Raw genomic sequence first — 20,162 nt, forward strand, 5'->3', positions numbered from 1 at the left:
AGTTGCTAACGCTGCAGCCAACGTGAGTGATGTTGTGTGATCTTGAAATTACAATTTCAGTATTGTGACACCCTTTTACTCTTAATCATGTTCATCTATCTCATCCACTAACAAATTCACACAACATGAGTTCCGAAAATGAAATGTGAGGGAATGAAATGCTGGACCTCCTGCATGACAAAGGAAAATTAGAATGGAGCTCTTGTTCGTTCCCTCCTCTGAAGAGTGTGACCGCAGCTGCAAACAACTCGAGACCCCCAACAGGTAGCCGGCGGAGCAACATAAACACTGCATAAGCACTGTGACAGTTTGGTCTAAGACACAAAGATGGTGCTGCAGGAGTCTGTTTATTAAGTCAATTTTAATTAGAGCTGTTTCATTCAAGGTGGCACGGTGGAGCAACTGGTTAGAGCGTTGGCCTCACAGTTCTGACGACCGGAGTTCAAATCCTGGCCCCGCCTGTGTGGCATTTGCATGTTCTCCCTGTGGCTGTGTAGAATTTCTCTGGGCACTACGGTTTTCTCCCACATCCCCAAAACATGCATTAACTGGGGTTTCTAAATTGCCCTTTGTGTGACTGTTGTTTGTGTCTATGTGCCTTCCAATATGTTGGCAACCAGTAAAGGGTCTACCCCGCCTCCTGCACGAAGTTAGCTGGGATAGGCTCCAGCACTCCCGCGAGCCTTGTGATGAAAAGCCCTCAGAATATGAATGAATGAACGCTTATTTCATAAATTTTGTTACTAGTATTATAATTACTACTGTATTATTTTTCATATACATTTTTTTTACCTTTACGAGTAACATCTCCTTGTTAAAGGCCACAGCTGTATTTCTTTCTTAAAGTGCTCTATATATAGTCAAGTTGAGTTGAGTATTGAGTAAAATTGAGCCCGATCCCATGCAAAGCCAGCTATGTGAACCATGACCAGTGTCTCCGTTGATCTGATGAATTGCTGTTAATTATTGACATACTGTGGAGCTGCTCTGAACTTTGGCGCCAACTTTGCGTTGGGTTAGGTGTACTAGATTAATAAACAAATGGGACAAGAGTCTTCACTTGGATGCATGTACTCTCGCCCCCTACCTGCGTTACCTGCACTGGGGGGTCTGTGAGTAACTCCAGGTGACATGCTGTTCCTCTGTAGTCCATGGTGTGTCAGCGGTAGCAGGTTATGGTTTCCAAGGGAGCCACCAGGATGGCTGTAGATGAGATTGTTCTGATTGCTGACGGGAATGGACACGGGCATGTCGTAGTTGGACGGGGGCATAGCCTGCTGGGAGAAAGATGCAAGGAGAGACAAGAGCATCCAGTTGGGTTAGATTTGTGAGCTACACAGAACAAAAAACAGACAAACAAACAAGACCAGAAAGTTAAAAACAAAGAATCAGGGAGAGGACACAGTAAAGGGAAATCGGGGAAAAAAAAAAACTAGAGAAAGGTCCAAAAGTTAAACGGAAAAAGTAACATCAGACATCCATGCACAATTGAAAGAAAAAGAAGATGAGACCACAAACCAGGAGAGAGGTGCTTTCAGGAAGTACTGCCGAGAAAACAACTGCCACAATAACCCACCGTGCTCTTAATGGAATTGATGGTTTGCAATCAGCACAACTAACTGGTAGCTTACTTCATTTGGAGAGAAAGAGATACGATTTCCAATCGCAATATTTGGGATTTGGTTGCTGCATTTATAGTACATGCCAGGACTTACGTCCAATGTTTATGAAAGGCCAAATGATCATCTACTCTCTCTTCGTCTTTGTGCAAATCTGCACTGATTTTTGGAAAAATACTTTTGAGGTGGCACGACTTGAGCTTAATATGAAATGATTTTTTTTCCATCTCATGGCGTTGATGTGAAGTGTTAGTGGTATTTACTCAGATTACTGTGCAGCCTCATCAGTAACATTAGATGGCCTGAGCACCATTTTTTGGGGGTGACATTTTTTGTGTCACTTGGCACAAGCGCTTAACCTTGGGAGTGCCCTGGAAGTGGTTGGATTCTGAATGTTATCTTTAGGAAGTAGAAAATAGGGCCCTAAATTACTGCCATGTGTCTGAGACCAATAGAAGGAGAATCAGCTGAATTTGTATGGAATATACTGTATACTCAGCTGCCTTTCCTAACATCTAGCTTTTTTTTCTCTCACTTTAATTACTGTTTCATTTTTATTTGACTGATTAATGGAATGGAAATTCGGCATTTCTGGATGTTTTTGCTGTTGTTTCTGGATCTCTCGAAGATAAATTTTTTCAGTATGTTTTAACGTGGCTAAATGCATGCTCGCCAGACTCTCAATCTAAGAATAAGGTATATTCTTTCCAAGGATAATTAAGGCCTTCATTTAAAAAAAAAAACAAAAAACTTTTGAGGAACCCAGACACTCTGTTTTTAAACATCTCTGAAACTGTCTCTCATCAGACTGCACGTGTCTGAGCAGTTATTCACCGGGTGCCATCCTTCCTGTTTTCACTCATCTTCCTCCTTTCTGCTCCCCCAAACCAACCCCTAAACAGCCCCCCCCCCTGCAATCTAGAGAGGCCCAGGGCTTGGCATCCACCCTGACCACACTCTGAACTGCCACTTGTTGTGTGCAGAACACTCCCCCTCACCGCACCCCAATCCCTACTCCGGCAGCGCCGATCCTAAACGCATCTCACCCAGAAAGCCATGCCACCGCCCCCCAGCTCACCAAAACCACATCTCCCCTTCTTCTACGCGACGTTTTGTCAGACACAAGTGTTCTCCTCGAAATTATCTACCATAGAATTACTGTACATTCCTGTGTAACCGTTCCAATATGATGCTTTGTGAATGGAGTGAAGGGTCCGCTTACACAAAGCCACTTTTATGATGTGGTTCCTGACTCTTCTGTAAAATGGAAAACTACAATCCAGCAGTTGGATTGCAGTTTCCCCTTGAAAAGCAAGGCATCGCGGGGAACAGGTTCACGGTGGAGAAGCCAGTGCATTTCAACGAGAGAAAGTCTGCAATTATGAAGCAAAAATGGCTGCTGCTTGTGGTTGCAGTTATGTCAAATTAGAGGACCTCTCCTCAATAAGCAAAATGGAAGAGCTGTAATCTTTTCCACTGTGCGTATACATTGTAATCTGTGGTCGTACTCGCACTCTCACTTTGTGTGTTTAGTCTGGTGGCAAACAATGGCGGTTAGCTGGGTTAGCGCAACACCAACTGGCCAGTCAGCATTTTGTTAGCTCGCCGAAGACGCCGCATGACGTCGAAAGCCCGTACTTACAGGAATTTTATGACTTTTAATCATGTGATCAAACTCCTCGTTAATCTGTTTGTATTTCTCTTCAGTTCGCGGGGTGAGAATGAGAGTAGATTCAAGCTCCGGGCTCTCGCCACCTTTGTTCTCCTTCTTGCTCAAAGCCTGCCGGGTCCCACAAGTAACACAGGGGGGGCAGATGGACGGATGGCAGGGAGACATGACGGAAACGTGGAGACGAGGACCATGTAACACACAGTACAGCGGGGGCGGGGGAGAGAGGAAAAGAAAGAGGTGAGGAAGACTCGGGGTTCAACGAGAAGTACTTACACACAGTCTCTGTCTGCTGATCATCAGATCTATGTCCTCGTTTATTTTCCTGTATTTGTCCTCAGATTCTGGGCTGTGGCCGACCGAGTCGTCTGCGTCGGGGTCGGGGCTGTCACAGCCATTTAGGCCCTTCTTTCTCAACGTCTGAAAGCAAAGCAGTGGCAGAGCACAGTTGAAGAGCTGCAGGATCCGGGAAACCCAGGTGAAAATTTTGGAAGGGAAGTGGGGGACATGAAGATGAAAAGTCTTTTTGTTTACAGATTTGCTCATCAGCGTCAGTACAGTACCAACTATGATGTGAGGACACATGTGGCAAAGAATAAGACAAATGCTGAAAGTCATGAGGAAATGCCAAAAATTGGACTTTGAAAATCAAGGACATAACAAATTCGATACCATAGCTCTGATGAAATCTCAATTCTCTGGATTGACTTGATTTAAACATGTACATTGGTTGCGCATGATTAAAATGTGGTAAAAACATGTTTTTTTGAAGTGGTAAATAATGTTATTTTAATATTTTAATCATGTGTAACCAATGTACATGTTCAAATTAAGTAAATTCAAAGGACTCTTTTTGTCCAGCATAGTGCTACTACCTTCTTTTTATATTACATACAGTGAAACCTAACCCTCACTGATGAAACCTAATTCAAACCCTACAATTACTTAAATCCCTGCAAAAAGGACATTTTAATGAACTATAACACTTAGAACATGCATTGTATCTGTATGAATAATTGAATGAATAACACATACATGCCAGAAAACAACAAAAAATGACAACTGGATACATTTGTTTATTTATTTTTTTTAGCAATTTGGTGTCACTTTTCAATATTAGAATTAAAATATTGTCACTAATTTCATGCACTGGGTAGAACCCTGAGAACAGAAACCACAAATAAATACAAATAAAACCAATAGCCAAAGATCGTGAAATGGATGTGAATAAAGGAAATATATGTATGTTTGGTTCGGGTCACTGAAGGGGGTACAATTGAAAGCAGCAGTTTCCATGTTGGCCACCTGATGGCCACCTGCCCCCGTTAGATTCCAAAGAGCTCAGATCCACCACTCAGAGATCCAGCATGAGAGCCTTTTTTTTTGGGTGAGGATATTGTCAACGACCACGACAACCAACAATTATTTCAAACGTACTGTTCTGTGTGTGTGTGTGTGTAAGAATGAGTGCGTGTCTGCTCAAGCAAGTAGGCTACCGTTGATACACGTGTTCATTTGTAAAAGTGAGACAAAGACAAAACTGCGAGTGAAGAAAAGTACAGTAGCTGACAGTTAGAGATCTCATCAAAGGCAGACCCTCCCCTCCTTCCATTCTCACTCCACTCCTAACGACCACCACCCACCGCCAGACCCCCCCCCTCGTCTTTTCTCCCCCTGGCTTTAATAAAGGGAGATTAGTCTAGTGGAGGAATATCACGGCCCTGCTTCTGTCTGTGTAGTCATTGCTTCATACTGCGCTCCCCTACTTTCATCTGGGGCTCCATATCAGACAGACGTAATTAAATTTACTTTAGTACACCCTGTATTTGATGCTGATGAAGTGTGTGTGTGTGTGTGTGTGGTGTGTGTGTGTAGGGAAGAGCTTTGTACTGGTGTGAGTGTGGGTGTACAAAGGAGAAGGTAGATGCTGAGATAAGTTAATCTCAGTGAACTTCTTCCTCTCATTTGTTTGTCTGTGTTGGCGCTCGCTCACCGAAGAGATACGAGTGATGTTCGCTGCTCCATCACAAGCGGCAGCAAGCGGTGACAGGGAACGATCTGCCTGCTTAGAAAACAAATAACGATCCACTCATCTCTCATGTCAGCACAACAAAGGCCTGTTTGGAGTGTGGTTTTAGTGAACTTAGAGGGCTCCTTTTGTGTGCGTGATCGCTGTTTGATTCCTGAGGCGTCTTGTGGCGAAGCAGCTGCTGTATAATAGTGTCAACATTTGCTGGCTCTCCTCTCTCTTTTTCCAAATTCTCACTTGCCCGCTGCCACCCCCCGGGAGTGGAAATCTGGAATTTGGAATTTGAAAGCATCTCTTACATCTCTGACAGTCTTCAGGAAATCACACCAAACAAACGCGAGGAGATCTGACTTCTAACAGAGCAGCCGGGAAAAAGGCGCTCTCGCTTCATGTGAGGTGTGTGAGTCAGAAGAACAAAGGGGTTGCAGAGGTTCATCAAGCTGTCTTTTTTGGCAAATGCGTGAGATGTGAGATTTTTAGGTTTTTTTTATTCTCTCTCTTTGGTGCAGTTGCATTGTGGTCCTGGCGATGCATTGTGTTGAGCTGACAAGAGTTGAACTTCTGGCCTTGTTCCGTTCACAGAAACCAAAACTTTACTCTCAAACTTCCAAATCTTTCCACCAATCCAGGACAGATCGCAACTGAGACAGCCAAAATATTGCTTTGTCTTGTTTTTCGTAATTGTTTGACTGATAAGCATTACCTCCATTTGAGGAATTGATTGGAATTGAAGCTGCCGAGGCGAAATGGAGGCCACCATTTGGCTGCAACCAGTGACCAATTCTGTCTCAACTAGAATCACTAAGAAAGTTGAGCAATGTTCAAGACAAATGGCAAATTCTCTTGGTAACAACTGTAACGATAGTTCAGAAGATTCTAGTCCACCAAGTTAATCAAATGTCCATCCCAAAAACAAGATATTCAGTAGATGCCCATTTTGGGAAAAAAAAAACAACTTTAAATGCTAGCAGGAGGCGAGCTCGGAGCGAAAAGGAGGCACCCAAAAGGGCTTAAGGAGCGGGTGGTGGGGGCACTGCTTGTGCTGGGTGTTGATAGGTCACAGAGTGTTGTATGACTTGGAGGCATGTGGCCCTCTTGCCTGGGCTTAGCTTTCCAGCGAGGCTCATCACTTTGAGGGAGTGCTACGAGGGTGCTATGCCACTCATTCCAGTTATGGCCACCTGTCTGGGAACATCACACCTGTTGCCAAAGGCTGACACACGGTCCAAGGACCAATCACGTCTGTTGGACCGCTCACATCACCATAGAAGGCTCAGCTGTGTTCACACCTCACACCCTAACGTCACTGTATATATTTATACTTAGTCCATGTGACTAGAGACTGAGTGAATGGGAAAAAGAAGGAGAAGAACCATATTGCACTTCCTGGGAGAGGAGGAGAAAAAAAGAGCTGTTTTTGCTTGCTTGGCTCTTATGTCTTTCTGTGGCCCCTTTGGAGGCTTGCTCCTAATTAAACTCCTTCTTCATGATGCTCCCTCATGACTCGACTTGTCATAGGGCCTCTGCCAAGCAGGGACAGCATAGACACGGTGGCCTACATATTTAGACACCGGTCTCATCAGTACCCTTCAGCTTTTCACCGAGAGCTAGGACGAGCTATACAGCAGAATCAGACATTAGCAGTCAGTTCAAAGCAGTCTGATGTAGTCAGGTTGAGTGATTGCCCCCCCCCCTCCACATCATCAAACCCTAAACCATATAGTTTGCCGTAGTTGCTTCATAATGCACTTGGTAACAACCAGTTCTACTCAATAGAGAGAACTTTAAATTGGAATATTCAGCTTTCTTTTGTTTCAAAAGTTCTTTGCATAGCATCTGTCAAATAAATGTGTTTTAAATTGTAACAGTTCCTTTACACAGTCCGGGTGTGAGTAATAACTTCTTGGACCCTTGCAGGGTATTTGGGTGTGAATTCTGATCGGCCCCCAGGGGGTCTGAAAGGGACAGCTGATGCCCACCATCGCAGGATCCTTCTGTTCGGCATTCTGCCATTCTTCGCACCCTCTCCAGCCCTCTGATCCGTCTCTCTGTCCAAATCTGCTTCTCAGTCTGTCTCCCTCTCAGTCCCCCCTCATTTTCTGGACACCCACCACATCTCGACATAAGCAGAGTCAAAACATTGTTGGCTTGATGGGTCCATCTTTATTTTTGACAGACGTGTGTGTTAACTGTTGGGTTATGTTTGGAAAGCTCTTTATTACTGACCAACGTCTTGGCAGCGACTTAAGGGTATGACACATTCAATATTGTGTTTATGGCTATATTGGCGACAGACAGGCTAGTCAATGTATCTCAATGTCTTCAAGCCACCAGCATTGGTGCAGAAACAGCTTGTTTCTATTCATTTTTTGGTCTTTGCCAACACTGTATAGACTTTAGAAGAGGCTTTGTCGGAAAAAGAATGAGGGAGGCTTTCCCCCAAGCAGTTCTTTTCCACATTTGTTGGAATACAATAAATGACACTCCTTTCTCATATGGATTACCACAGTTACAGCGCAATTGTAACAGATTAAGAACTCTTTTAGTGAGCTTGGCTAAAACAAAAAGTCTTATGCGCTTTTAAAACATGAAACTATGCGAGTGATGCACACCTGCCACGGTGGCAGAATATGTCTTCTGCCACTACAAGGGACCACTGTGGCATAAATTGTTTTTCTAAGGCATTTTTAAAAATTATTCTTTCATAAAATTTAAAGTGATCGTTTGGAACGCCTTTAGAGATGTATTAACTATTACCTCTGTCATCTTATTTTGACCTTTTTCAGTTTGTTGATTTGTCCGTGTTGAAAAAAAAAATACATTTGTTTAAAATACCAGATTAGTATTTATCAAAGATATAACCTTTTAATTTTAGTGAAACTGAACACAAAAAAATCTGGCAACCTTTATTTTTTGTAATATGTGAAACTTTGTAAATAGCAGCTCTAACGTCAAAACATTTTGATCCACATCGTATCCAAATGGTGCACTTAGTAACAATGTACAATTGACACTTACAATACCATGTAAACTTTCCTCACATCTTCATCTAATATCAGATTAGGTTATTTGAAAACTCTGAATAGTTTGAAATTCAGTTGGTTAAAGAAGACCAAAGATGTGATTCAAAGTGAGATCTGATTATGTTCGCTCACGCTTCAAATAGTTCCAACTATATGTACCGTCACATGCGATATTTTTGAAAAAAATTAACTCATTCATTCATCATCCATTCAAACATTCTCATGCTCATTTTCTTTTAAGGAATAGACACTTGAAATAACTCATCATCATGGAGCATTCGCCAGTTGAACAACACAATGTGTTTCTACAAGCTTGGTGAGGACCAATGTGCCAGTGTAAATGGGGATGAACCAGGTGCAAGGATCTGTCCCTTTTCCATCAGAGCAGAAAAGACCAGGTGGTCAAAAAGTGGACGCAGTTTGGATTAACTGCAGTGGAAGCACACTCATGGTGTGGCCCTTTTTTGAGGTACAAAAGAGATAATAACATGTTGGTCATGCGCTCTCATTCCTCTCCTTTCTGTTCGTGTTCTCTCTGCCACACGCGATTTTCGTCTCACTCGTCACTCACTTTGGCGGTCTTACTATTTCCTTTTCTCTGCTTTTGCAGAGTTGTTGTTGGTGGGGGGGACATCAGAGGGATCAGGCTGGCTTGGTTTATTGGAAGCAGATGGCATACCAAAGGCAAAGAAGGCCACAGTTTCATGAAGCGTGGTTTGAACACGCCAGGACCATGTCGAGGGGCCTGTCCATGGATGACGGCTGCATGGTGTGCACGTGTGAGTGAGCATTTGGTTAGAGAGGCTTGCTTTTTGTAGGTTAGCGATGGGAGGAATCCCCGCCCCCTCCTTTCCTCGAACCTCAGCTCATCCCCTGCCTGTGTTTGTCTGTGGATCTCTGATTTCAAAGGCGAACCTCGCAACGACTTTTTAGCTATTAAGTCTGATGCAACGGCATCTTTCACGGGCGCAAATGGTTGAATGTTCTGTTTTGTAAGGAAAGATAAAAGTTATGTGTGTAACAGGGCTCCAGACTTGATCAAACTGTGGGATTAATTGTGGGATGCGCACATGCTCCTGTCACCATTAGGAAACCCCCCCCCCCCATAGACACGAGCCCACTCACATACAAGCGGTCTTACAGTAGCTAGCCCACATGCACCGCAATACCAGATGGTGCAGTGTATCCCATATGGAAGAGACACACAAACTGAGCGCATGTCACAATCCAACACGCTTTGCTTCAGCAGCATCCAAGCCCAAGTGAACAAAGTGGTCATTCAGAAAAGTCACCACACTGTATAATTACCCAGATAGACATTATGAGACAATACCAGCTCAGAGAAAGTGGATAAAGAGGGCACTTATGTCTACATCCTGATTCTACCATTTTTTTTTTTTTTAATTCCCTCTGACCCCCGGACGTATTGCATAGTCTCTATTCTAAACAACAGAAATGATGTGTCTAGACTGATTTCGGATTTAATAATATATAAGGCTTTCATTTTGCTTCAAACAACATATCACTTCTAAAGGGAAACGTTGAAACGTGGAGTCCTTTACAACTGCCGCGCCATGTCTTGGCTTTTTTGCACCGCCTACCAATCATGACTTATCGTCTTTTGTCACTTGGTCGCTTATCGCGTGGCTCCACAGCAGGAAGAGGGAGCCTGAGGGAGGCCTTGAGTAACAATGACCAGCTGCTTGACCTCTGTAATGTGACCTTGGATTTCCAAACCCTGCCCAGAGCTGCAATTATGGTGAGGAGAGAAGGGGGGCATGGGCGGTGGCAGGGGAGGGGCAGGAGCGGGGGGGAGATGGACGGAAGCTCTGGGGCCGGGTGGAGGGAATGCCATTTTTAAAAATAGATCATTATTTCAAATTTTCCACAAATAGTTTCAAAGAACAAGGCGTCATTTCATGTTAATGGCTGGCGTGAATTGTTTTGGGCTGTATAGTGGAAAAGCCTTGCCTGGCAGCCTTGGCAGGGCGGCCTCAGAAGTGGCCTGACTCTCCACACCACAGGGACCACATATTGGCACATTTCAAACGGTCTATTTTTAAAAGTTCCTTTTGTTGTCGTGTGCCTACCTCAGACTTCCGCTGCAACATGTTGACCTTAAAAAACACCCCGGAGAGAGATCCAAACCAGTCTTAAGTTGAACGTCTGAGGTTCTGCTTTTCTGGACGCAGGGTGTCTGATGTGGGGCGAAAATGCTGAGCTTGTCGATCAAGTACATTATCTGCCTTCCTGTTTTTAGCCTCTCGTATAAAATTAAAGAGACATAGTGTTTAGTCTGTAAAACGGGGAACTCACTAAAGTTGTCTCCTTATATCTAAGACATGCAGATGTGGTCTCGTGTGCTAGCCTTGATCATGCTTGGAGGCCAGTCATAGGTCAGTTTCTCAATAACATCATTTTAAACACACAAGGAGAGCCTTAGGATTAGATGTGAAAGATTTTTTTTCCTCTATTATGTATGAATTTTAACAAACAACAAGACAGGAAGCTACTGTTTGGTTAAGCATAGGGAGTGGGGGCGCTAAGTGAATTAAATAACGGGCTTCTTTATTCAAAGGATCAAATGTTTATGGGCACCGCGGGGTCTTGGGCCGACGGTGTCATGCATGTGGTTGATGAGAGCAATTATTCATGCTGGATGATCAGAGGGGAAAAAAAAGGGGGGACATGAGGACTGAATGAATAGCATGGAGCTCTGCTTGCTTACTCACTCTTCTGTTTGAAAAACAACCCCCCCGCACCAACACTCAAAGGGGGGCGGGGGGGTCCTCCCAGCAAAGACTGCCAGCTACTAACTATTTTTAGCCTTACAGAACTATTTTTAAATCCCTTTTTTCATCTTTTTATATAAAGACATCTATTTAAAAAAAAAGAGGTCACATACGGTGAAATGTAAGTGATAGTGCTTACTCTGTTGACTTTTCACTATGTACCAAAATGAAGTAGCCTTTTCGAAAGGAAGAATCTTTGGCACACTGACACAAAAATAGCCACGAGCCTCAGTACTCAACCCCTGAACTTTAGGTTTTCAAACTGAATTCATACAGTAAAAAATGATTGCAAATGTGGAGCCCCAATGTGAACCAAGGAGGACAAAGTTGGTGAAGACAGGAAGAAGGGAAGGAAACACAGCTGCAGGACACATGGAACATTACAAGAGGTTTTGCACGTATACAGTAGCCCGTTTGCTTTTCCACCAACTCATTGGCTTACTTACAGCTGCCACTGTTGTTAACACAGCCGATGAAAACAAGTGGAACCTCTAAAGTCGGACATCCCGGACTTGGAGAAAATATCAGGAAATACAGTATACATCTTGAAATTTACACCATTTTTTTTTTAACCGTCATGCCAGTCATCTGTGTACCTCACAAGCCTTCAGTGAGCGTCTAAAGGATTTAGTCCACGTTTCTTGTCTGGTATTTTTGTGTACTACCACTGAAGTGATGGAAAAGAGCAAAAATGTGAGAAGTGCAGAGAGCAGTACACTTATTTCTGCGAAATTGGCTAATTTGGAACTAATAAAAGGAATTACAGCAAAAAAGAATGTACAGTAAACCAAAAAGAGAACTAGAGTTTTCTTCTGCTTGTATTCCATTTTTTCAAAGAAAAGTGAGTACAGGATGGAAGTTTTACACTATTTTCTCTGATGGGTTAGAACGTCAAAATGTCATTAAAAACATTGATTGAACAGTTCATTACAGGTTGATGATGATGAGAGTTTGATTCCAGAAGGGAGTAGATAAGTATTAATTATTTCATAAAGGAAAAAGCTGATTCTAAAACTCAAAAACAATGGGATAGGCTCCAGCACTCCAAGTGACCCTTTTGAGGAATATGGAAATATGCAATTTATTGTACATGTAAAATTGATGTCGAAATAAAAAACTTACCCCGACTTCCATCGGCTATACTTTGGGCGAATTCTTAATTTCTTAATCTTACCAATGCCATAATGTTAATTTACTTAGGCAGTCAAAGCAGCTTCAGACCTTAATCCTCACCTCGGCAGGAAAAACAAGCCGTGTCGCCCGTCTCTGTAGCACGAGCAAACAGGGAAGCCCTGTGATCGCTGCGGCGGCCACACCCCGTGTGGCACCCGTGTCACACCCCACACACCTTCACCTAAAAAGTTAAAAAGTCCACGCGAGATCTCTTTGGACACTTGCGGGGACGGGAGATATGACGCCATTAATTCCATTAGAGGCTGACGAATGAAAAAGTCGTGGCGGTTACATTAGCGTCGCTATTCAAGTTGGCACAATTACACAGCCTTTGAGAGTCATGAGAAGAAGTCATTCAGTGAGCTGATCAACACTGAAACTCCTTAAGGCTAATGTTCTCCATGGTGTTTAGAAACCAAATAAGCACACAGAATAGCACACATGCTGGAAAATATTTTCGCAGGCGCGAGGCAGAACATGAGCACACTGTTACTTCTGAGAAGGAGATCACATGTCTTGCTACTGACTTGCTTAAGAGTTAATGTATACCTACTGTATACAGTATATAATTCCTTCTAATGGAATATAAAGCACACGGTGCAGGCCCAACTTCAGCTCCAAAATCTAATGAAACGAAATCCAAGTGCCTTTTCAGATTAAATAATGCTCAAATTTGATTGACACAGTCAGAAACGTATTCATTTAACAATGCGTATATTAGTGTTATTGTAGTTAGTAGTGTAGATTAAAAATACACGGTTCTCTTGGTGCTTACTGATAAATAAGGTGTGGTTTACACCATTGCAGAATAATACTCTTTTCAAAAACCTACCAGAAAGCTACAATTCTCATGAATTTGAGCATTAATTATTGAGATGCAAAGTTCAATGCGAGATACTTAATAAACTCTCCACTGAGTGGTTTTAATGGCTTCTTTGTCGTATTCACGATGGGATGTCACTCTCTTTTTAAGTCTTTTGTAGACATACTTCCCCGCTAGTTTACCGCCTGCTGCAGTTTGCCGTCGCCACTCTGGACTGTGCGCACACCTGTGCCTCGCACACATCTTGGCACATCGGTGAAACATACGCCGGGTGAAACATGGCCAGGGAGCTTTGCTGAATCTCATTAACCGAGCGGGTAGTCATTAACAGAATGACCTTTGGAAATAATTACCAGCCTTCTTCCCACCATCCCTCTTTCCATCCTTCCTACTTTGCTCACACTCATCCATCCCTCTGCCCCCCCTTCCCTCCTTAACATGGGATACATCCTCCTAGGTGCGCACTGAGGAGAAAAACGAGGCAGGGAGGGTGAGGTAAGGAAGGGAAGCATGCTCTTGCTCCTGCTGCTGTCGAAGATTATGAGAAGATCTGAACTTTCAGATTAGATTAATCTGGTGAAATGGGATTGGCCAGCAGCCTTTCTTCTGGCAGGTACGGTAAGAAGCCAGAGAGGTCACTTTAGTACCGAGGGCCATGTGCCACACCATGTGATGCTCTTCGCACTGGCATGAGAGTGGCGCTCTTGCTGAGGACATCATAATGCATTCTCAAATTCTGCAGGGTTTAAATCAATTGTCAACATCCTTCACTTTGACAGCCACTATATTAGATCCAAAATGGACTAATCAGATTTTCACTGCATTCTACTGAGAAGTGTTTCTGGGTGCACAAACACTAGAATACCACTTTGGAAATGTGTTGTTGGATTTAAGGTGCCAAGCAGTCACATAGAGAGGCAGCAGCACCGTTGAGGTTTATGTTCAATCTGGAATCATCAGCAGCAGAGAAAAATAATCTTTGATATGTTCTTGCATTTAACATCTCCATTATTTGCACAGAGTGCAGCCCATATGGCTTGAAAGCAATAACTCTTCAGGAAGAAATAAAAAAAAAGGCAAACGTGGATGGATATTTAAGCGTTTCATTTTAGTTGATATCATTTGTAGGGCCAGAAAACTGGTCCAGCAGAGCGCGAGGTTGGGAAATCTTTTTTATCTGGAGCCAGACTCAAGAGTGTATTCCAGACCTGCCGGGAGGTCAGAGCTGAACATCTTGTGACTGAGGTGCTGCCTCTGTAGTTCCTTGAGTTCAAAGTTGGAACTGTGTGTAGAAAACCAATGTGCATACTACAGTGTCGGACATGGGTGAGAGAGATTTGGAATTCAATCGAACCATTTACAGTATTAAGTACGTGGGAAGCTCAAAGTCCAAATCCCCTACAATAGTACAACACAAACTTTGGATAATAAGTTCAAAATCCCATCATGCACGTTGTTATGGGAGACGTCTGCATATTGGGCAAGGGCTCCCGAAGCCTCAAAGGATTACCTCAGCCTGTTTCAAGATCAAGTAGCTTGATTTTCTTTGACTTTTTGCATTGATTAAAAAAAGAAAGGGCTTTTTGGGACACATTCTCTCCACTTCAGTTGTTACCAAATCTGAAACATTTGTGTTCAAAATTAGCGATTGCACTATAAATTACATTTTTATGTTATTTTAGTGTCTATATACATGAAAATGCACGCCTTTGTGGTGGTTTCCATTGATTTTTAAAAATGCTGCTCTTGTATTTGACCCATATTGTCAAGCTACTGTAAAATTATCATATGACTTGAGATGTAGCATGTTGAACGGATGTGAAAAAATAAACCCTCCTGAGAAAGCCCTGAAGCATCTTGTAAAAATGCAGTAGCTTACAGAGGATATGTAACACTCTCAGTGGTACTCTCTCAACAACTCTAATTATCAACCAAAGACATGCTAATTACATAGAGTTTTATTGCTAATGTAGTGAGCCTCGATGCTGGCCGCCCACGCTGAGCTGTGCTCCCCTACCTCTGCCTTGCCTCCCTCCCACTACACCTTCAGGCACAGCAGCATCAGAGGCAGAAGGAAGCATTTCTGTATACTTCTGAAGGTAAACGATGAGACATCATGTCGTTAAAAGTTACATTTTAGTTTGATTTTTCTTCTGCGTGCAAACCTAAATTTTAGAGAAGATTGCTAGAGCTTACCTTTAATATACCGGTATTGTTGACCCCCTTTTGTCATCAACAAGAACTATGCTTCGAAATCCCCAAACCAAGCCACCCGCCCACGTTCATGAACCTTGACAAATCTTAGCAGCGGCACACAGGGCTCTACTGGAGGGTCCCGACCCACGTTCACCTCCCTCCTCCGCCCCGGCGTCTGCTTGCACCCCACTTGCGTCCACGCTAAACGTGCCTGCGTCAGCCCTGTGGCCAATCTCGGGAGCACGCAGAGGCCTCATCACATCGATTTGGTGAGGAGACCTCTGGGGGCCCCGGTGCTGGTAGCGCTCTGGAGCTCTCTTCCCAGCCCCCACCCTAGCCCCCACTAGGCTCTTAAACATCTTTCCTGACACGGCTGTTTATATGTTAGCCACCCTCGGCTCAATAATGGAGACACGGTTACAGAGAGCATCAAAATGGAGAGGTTGCGTCACAGGCACTTGTTGAAATGTGACACCTCTCACTTAGTGATACGGTGACAAAAGGGGTGTGAACTAGTGTTCATGGGCAAATGTGCTAGTGTATGTAATGCATTAATGATTCGGATGTGATTTTACAGGGATATTTAGCATAAAATTACAATTCATACATAGTATACTTGTTCTTATCGGAATGGAGAAGTAGGCATGGATGGATGGAATTGCACGTACAGTACTAGTCACCTTTGTTTTTATTTTGGTTTGTTTTTTAGAAGTGTCATGCTGGAGGAATGAAGCATTGTGAATCGTGAGCACTAAAAATGGCATATAATGCATTTGAGTGCCTCTAAATATAATGCCCAGCCCCTTCGCTTCATTTTCATTATCAAGGTCATTTCATACGCTAACTGTTGTATCACCTAACTTATAAGCTATCTTAACACATTTGACAGCGCCACAATATTAACAAGAGCAAACTACTGCTAAATTTACATCGCAACCAGTATATCAATGTCTTTAAAAGCATCTAAGCAGCAAAAAAGCAGCCCCCGTTCTCCTCCAAAGCAGACGACATTTGATGCGAATGTGCAAACTGGAAAGGTTCGCTGTGAGGGCCTGATTGCCATCTGGAGTAGCAGGAGTACTCCCAGCGGACCTGTCCACCCGTGTTTGGGCATCGGGCCCAGTAACACCCAAATGAAGAGATAAAAACATGTCTAATGCTGTGGGCTCCTGTATTAGGCTGGCCAACCTGATCCATAGGTGCGTGTGGGCCTGGACTATTCATTCATTACATCTCATTGGGCTTCAGTACATCTTGCCTTCTTAAATTGTGAGCCAACAATATCAGACTGGTATACATAATGTGTCCTCGGGTAGAACAAATAAATTAAAATGCTTGCTCAATCAAGTTCCTATTGAATTACGAACAAAAAAACAATTTACTGGATAATTGCTATGAAAACAAGAGCTCCTTTGATTTAAACATATTCAATTATGACTTCTCTGAGTAGGCAGTAGTATCATCAGTGTTGTAACGCTCATGTTGCTTCACATTAAAAAAAAAAAAGAGATGTATTCTTCCAGTGCAGTTTGATCAGCGGGAGAATGTGTGAGCGTGTGCACATGAGAAAAGATCAACTCTGCCCACCAGGTTGGTCAGAACTCTGGTGCGAATGTTGCATAACAGGTTCATGTTGAGAGCTTAAGGATCTTGTAAAGCACCGGCGTCATTGGCTGTTTTATCTGCCTGCTCACTGGCTTCCCTGACTGCGATGTTTGGAATTGTCGGCAGCCACGCTAGCGACACGTCTTCTCTTTTAGGTCAGTGTCCAACTCTGAGAGGCAGATCAATGGTGACAGCATGGTCACATCATGAAAGTAAGCTGGCCACCAGGCAGTACAAACCTGGTTTGGTAATATAATGGCAAAAGCTGAGACAGTAAATATTTGTGCCTTTTTTTGTTGTTACCACACAGGACAGATGAGTATAGTTAAGTGGGCATCAGGAACTGTTGGGTCAGTAGAGTATTTGTGCCCTGTAAACCACACACCTAGTCTTATTTGTCTTGTTTCTAGCATTTCAACCCTATATGATTACCAGTGTTGGGAAGAGTACTTTGGAAATGTAGTTGGTTACAATTATGAAAATGTAGTAATAGTGTAACTATTAGAATAGCTTTCTCAATGAAATTAGGAATACATTTTAATGAGCTTTCCTTTGGAAAAAAAAAGCAATTTGGAATGAATGCATCAATATGAACCTTGGCTGTTTCCTCTACAAAATTCGATTGAAACCAGAGATCATTATTTGCCGTTATTATCAGGCTTCACTATCAAGGCACTCGCTGCAGCTGGGAAATGATCAGTTTTCATTCAGCTGTATGGTACCAATTGGAAATAAAAGGACCTAAGCATTTACAGTGTGTACAGTATTTCTTTTTATATTGAACTTTACAGAGCATCACACGTTACACGCAGTTATTCCTCTCAGTGATGAGTGTGAAGACAAAAAGAGAGAAGTAATGAGTCACAACCATCTGGTGTGTTTGTGTGTTTCCGTGCATGATTCAGTGCATCCGAGTGCACGTGCATTTGCGTCGTTTTGCAACTCACCTCCACGATGTCCGAGTTGGTTCTACTCTCGTGGGGCTCGTTGTATTCGGTGTACTTGAGCAGGACCTTGTCCATGTCTGTGCTGGCGTACTGGAACAGCTTGTTGGTGCTGTTGAAAATGATCAGGGCGATCTCGCAGTCGCACAGCACACTCAGCTCGTAGGCTTTCTTCATGAGGCCAAACTTTCGCTTTGTAAATGTCACCTGGGAAAGAAGAAAATAATGTTGACCCGTGGGAGAATGTTAGAAAAGTTTTGGATTTCAAAATTAAAAGAACAGAAGGAAACCCTTATAAAGAAATCAACATTTTTGGCTATGAGGTCACCATTTATTTATAATATGAAAAAAAACCTTGGCCAGGACATTTGTGAAGCAAAAAGGAACCGGAAAAATTTCGGATCATTCTAACATTCGAATTGAAAGTGCATTCAAGGAAAACAGAAATCCGTTGACATATGAGCAGCCCCGACTGATACAGTCCAACCACTATACCAGGGAAAAAAAAAAAAAAAAAAAAAAAACGCCTGCATTTTAAGGAACTGAAAATACTCTGTCTCGGAAAAATAACGGCCAAGAAGATCCGTTAAAGTTTGTACTTCAAAGTACACAGAGGGACTTATGACAGATTAAAATGTCCTTTTTCAAAACATTGGCTCCTTCTTCTTCTTCAAAGAAATACACAGAAGCTGACGAATAGCCTTAGTAAAACAAAAAAAATAAAAAGTTAGTGTTGCCCGAGTAACTACCTTTCAATATAAATAGCAACCACTCCTATTAATACCACTTAGAACATCCCAAAAAGAAAGCACAAAAGGCATTTTGTGATGGGAATTTTTTTTCTTGGTTTGTTCGTGGTATTTTTATATGAGGCAACTGAATCCAAAGTGTCCACATTCTATTTATTTATTTATTTTTGAAATAGAACACCGTGTATTCCTTGCTTGGATCAAAACTACAGCGGTGGATGTAACCTGCACCTGCAAGCTCCTTCTTTGAATGGGGTGCAATATAGAAAACAAACCTAACTCAAGCTATCATGAGGGACCCTCACTAGGTGTTTTCTTCAGTGTCGCTGTATTGTTATTTATTTACATTGGAGAACTGCACTGACAAAGCTTTTTTTTAAAATGAGAAACATTGCATCAGAGCTGTGCTCGGATGGCATTATCTACTGCATCTTTGTCTATCCTCTTCTGATGCTTTGAGTGCGGAAAAATACAGAATTGAAACCTCCCAACTCTCAGTGAATCACACGTTGAATATGATAATAAAGACTACAAGTCAAGTCTTTCAAGAGAAAAGGATCGTGCTGCCCTTCACACTTTGAAAGCTGAAAGAAGAGCTGGGAATGACTGGATATTGATGGATAGTTTTGTATTACATGCAAGCACATCTCCCAGGATGCACCGAGGAAACTGAATCCATCCCTCACCTCCAACCTTTCCTTCCATCTCTCCCTGGAAGAGTTGCCATTACTTGCTCCATCCTTATACCAGATTCCTTCCAAAAGCCTTTCTTTCCATGCGACGCTACTTCTGAAAATCCAGTACTTGTACCTCGGAAAAAAAAAAACATTTACTCTGACTCAATAACAACGGAAGGAGAAGAAAATGCTCCCATGGGCTCGAAATACCATGCTGACATTTACACAATCAGACTTAAATGTGAAAGAAATAGAAACCGTGACAGTAAGATTTATTTGAACGCACCAAAACTCTTGTTGAGCACAATAAAGGACCTTGGACTATCACATAAATGAGAAAACTGTACGGCATGAGCTTTAAGCAGATTGGGTGAGAACACCACTTGGAGTGTTGTCTTTCAAGGGACACATGCGGTAAACAGCTACCGGCCAACCGAGCTCCGTTATCACTCAGACACTCACTCGACTGGAGCCATTAGCATTTTAAAAGGTGGCACCTGGCGTGCAGTGGGCAGACTGTGAGGAGCGCATGTCCTGCGATCAAAGAGGGACACGGTACATGCTGGTTCAGATTGGTGGGCCAATGGCAACAGGCACTTCACAGTGGTACCTCGAGATAAGCACTTAAATTCTTCCATGATCATGCTTGTAACGCCAAACACACATATCTCAAATTATCTTTATACATTGAAATGTCTGGAAAAGTTATTAATATGCTGCAGCCACCCAAAAGAACCCAACTGTTTTTTTTAAATAAGGAAAATAAAATTCCATCACCTTGTACCTAATAAATTAATAACATAATTAAATAGAATTTACAGAATTAAACAGTTTGAGCATCGCTATCAATTCATTTCTTGCAT

At 42.7% G+C, this 20,162-nt stretch overlaps 1 protein-coding gene across 10 annotated transcripts in view; it reads right to left on the minus strand.

Annotated features, from left to right (window-relative positions):
• Nucleotides 1-20,162, minus strand: part of mef2cb (myocyte enhancer factor 2cb) — a 66,117-nt gene that overhangs the window by 14,206 nt on the left and 31,749 nt on the right. For 2 of the 10 annotated variants that reach the window (XM_061817559.1, XM_061817554.1), the window contains exons 3-5: nucleotides 17,877-18,080; nucleotides 3,565-3,708; nucleotides 1,088-1,277 (exon numbers count right to left, since the gene is read on the minus strand). In XM_061817559.1, the coding sequence (XP_061673543.1) occupies nucleotides 1,088-1,277; nucleotides 3,565-3,708; nucleotides 17,877-18,080 (538 nt within the window). Of the gene's footprint in view, nucleotides 1-1,087; nucleotides 1,278-3,261; nucleotides 3,475-3,564; nucleotides 3,709-17,876; nucleotides 18,081-20,162 lie in introns of those variants that run through there. The other 8 variants (XM_061817560.1, XM_061817555.1, XM_061817562.1 and 5 more) reach the window with 5 other exon arrangements.

The sequence above is a fragment of the Syngnathoides biaculeatus genome, chromosome 4 (genome assembly GCF_019802595.1).
Source record: "Syngnathoides biaculeatus isolate LvHL_M chromosome 4, ASM1980259v1, whole genome shotgun sequence".
In the NCBI taxonomy this organism is placed as follows: Eukaryota; Metazoa; Chordata; class Actinopteri; order Syngnathiformes; family Syngnathidae; genus Syngnathoides; species Syngnathoides biaculeatus.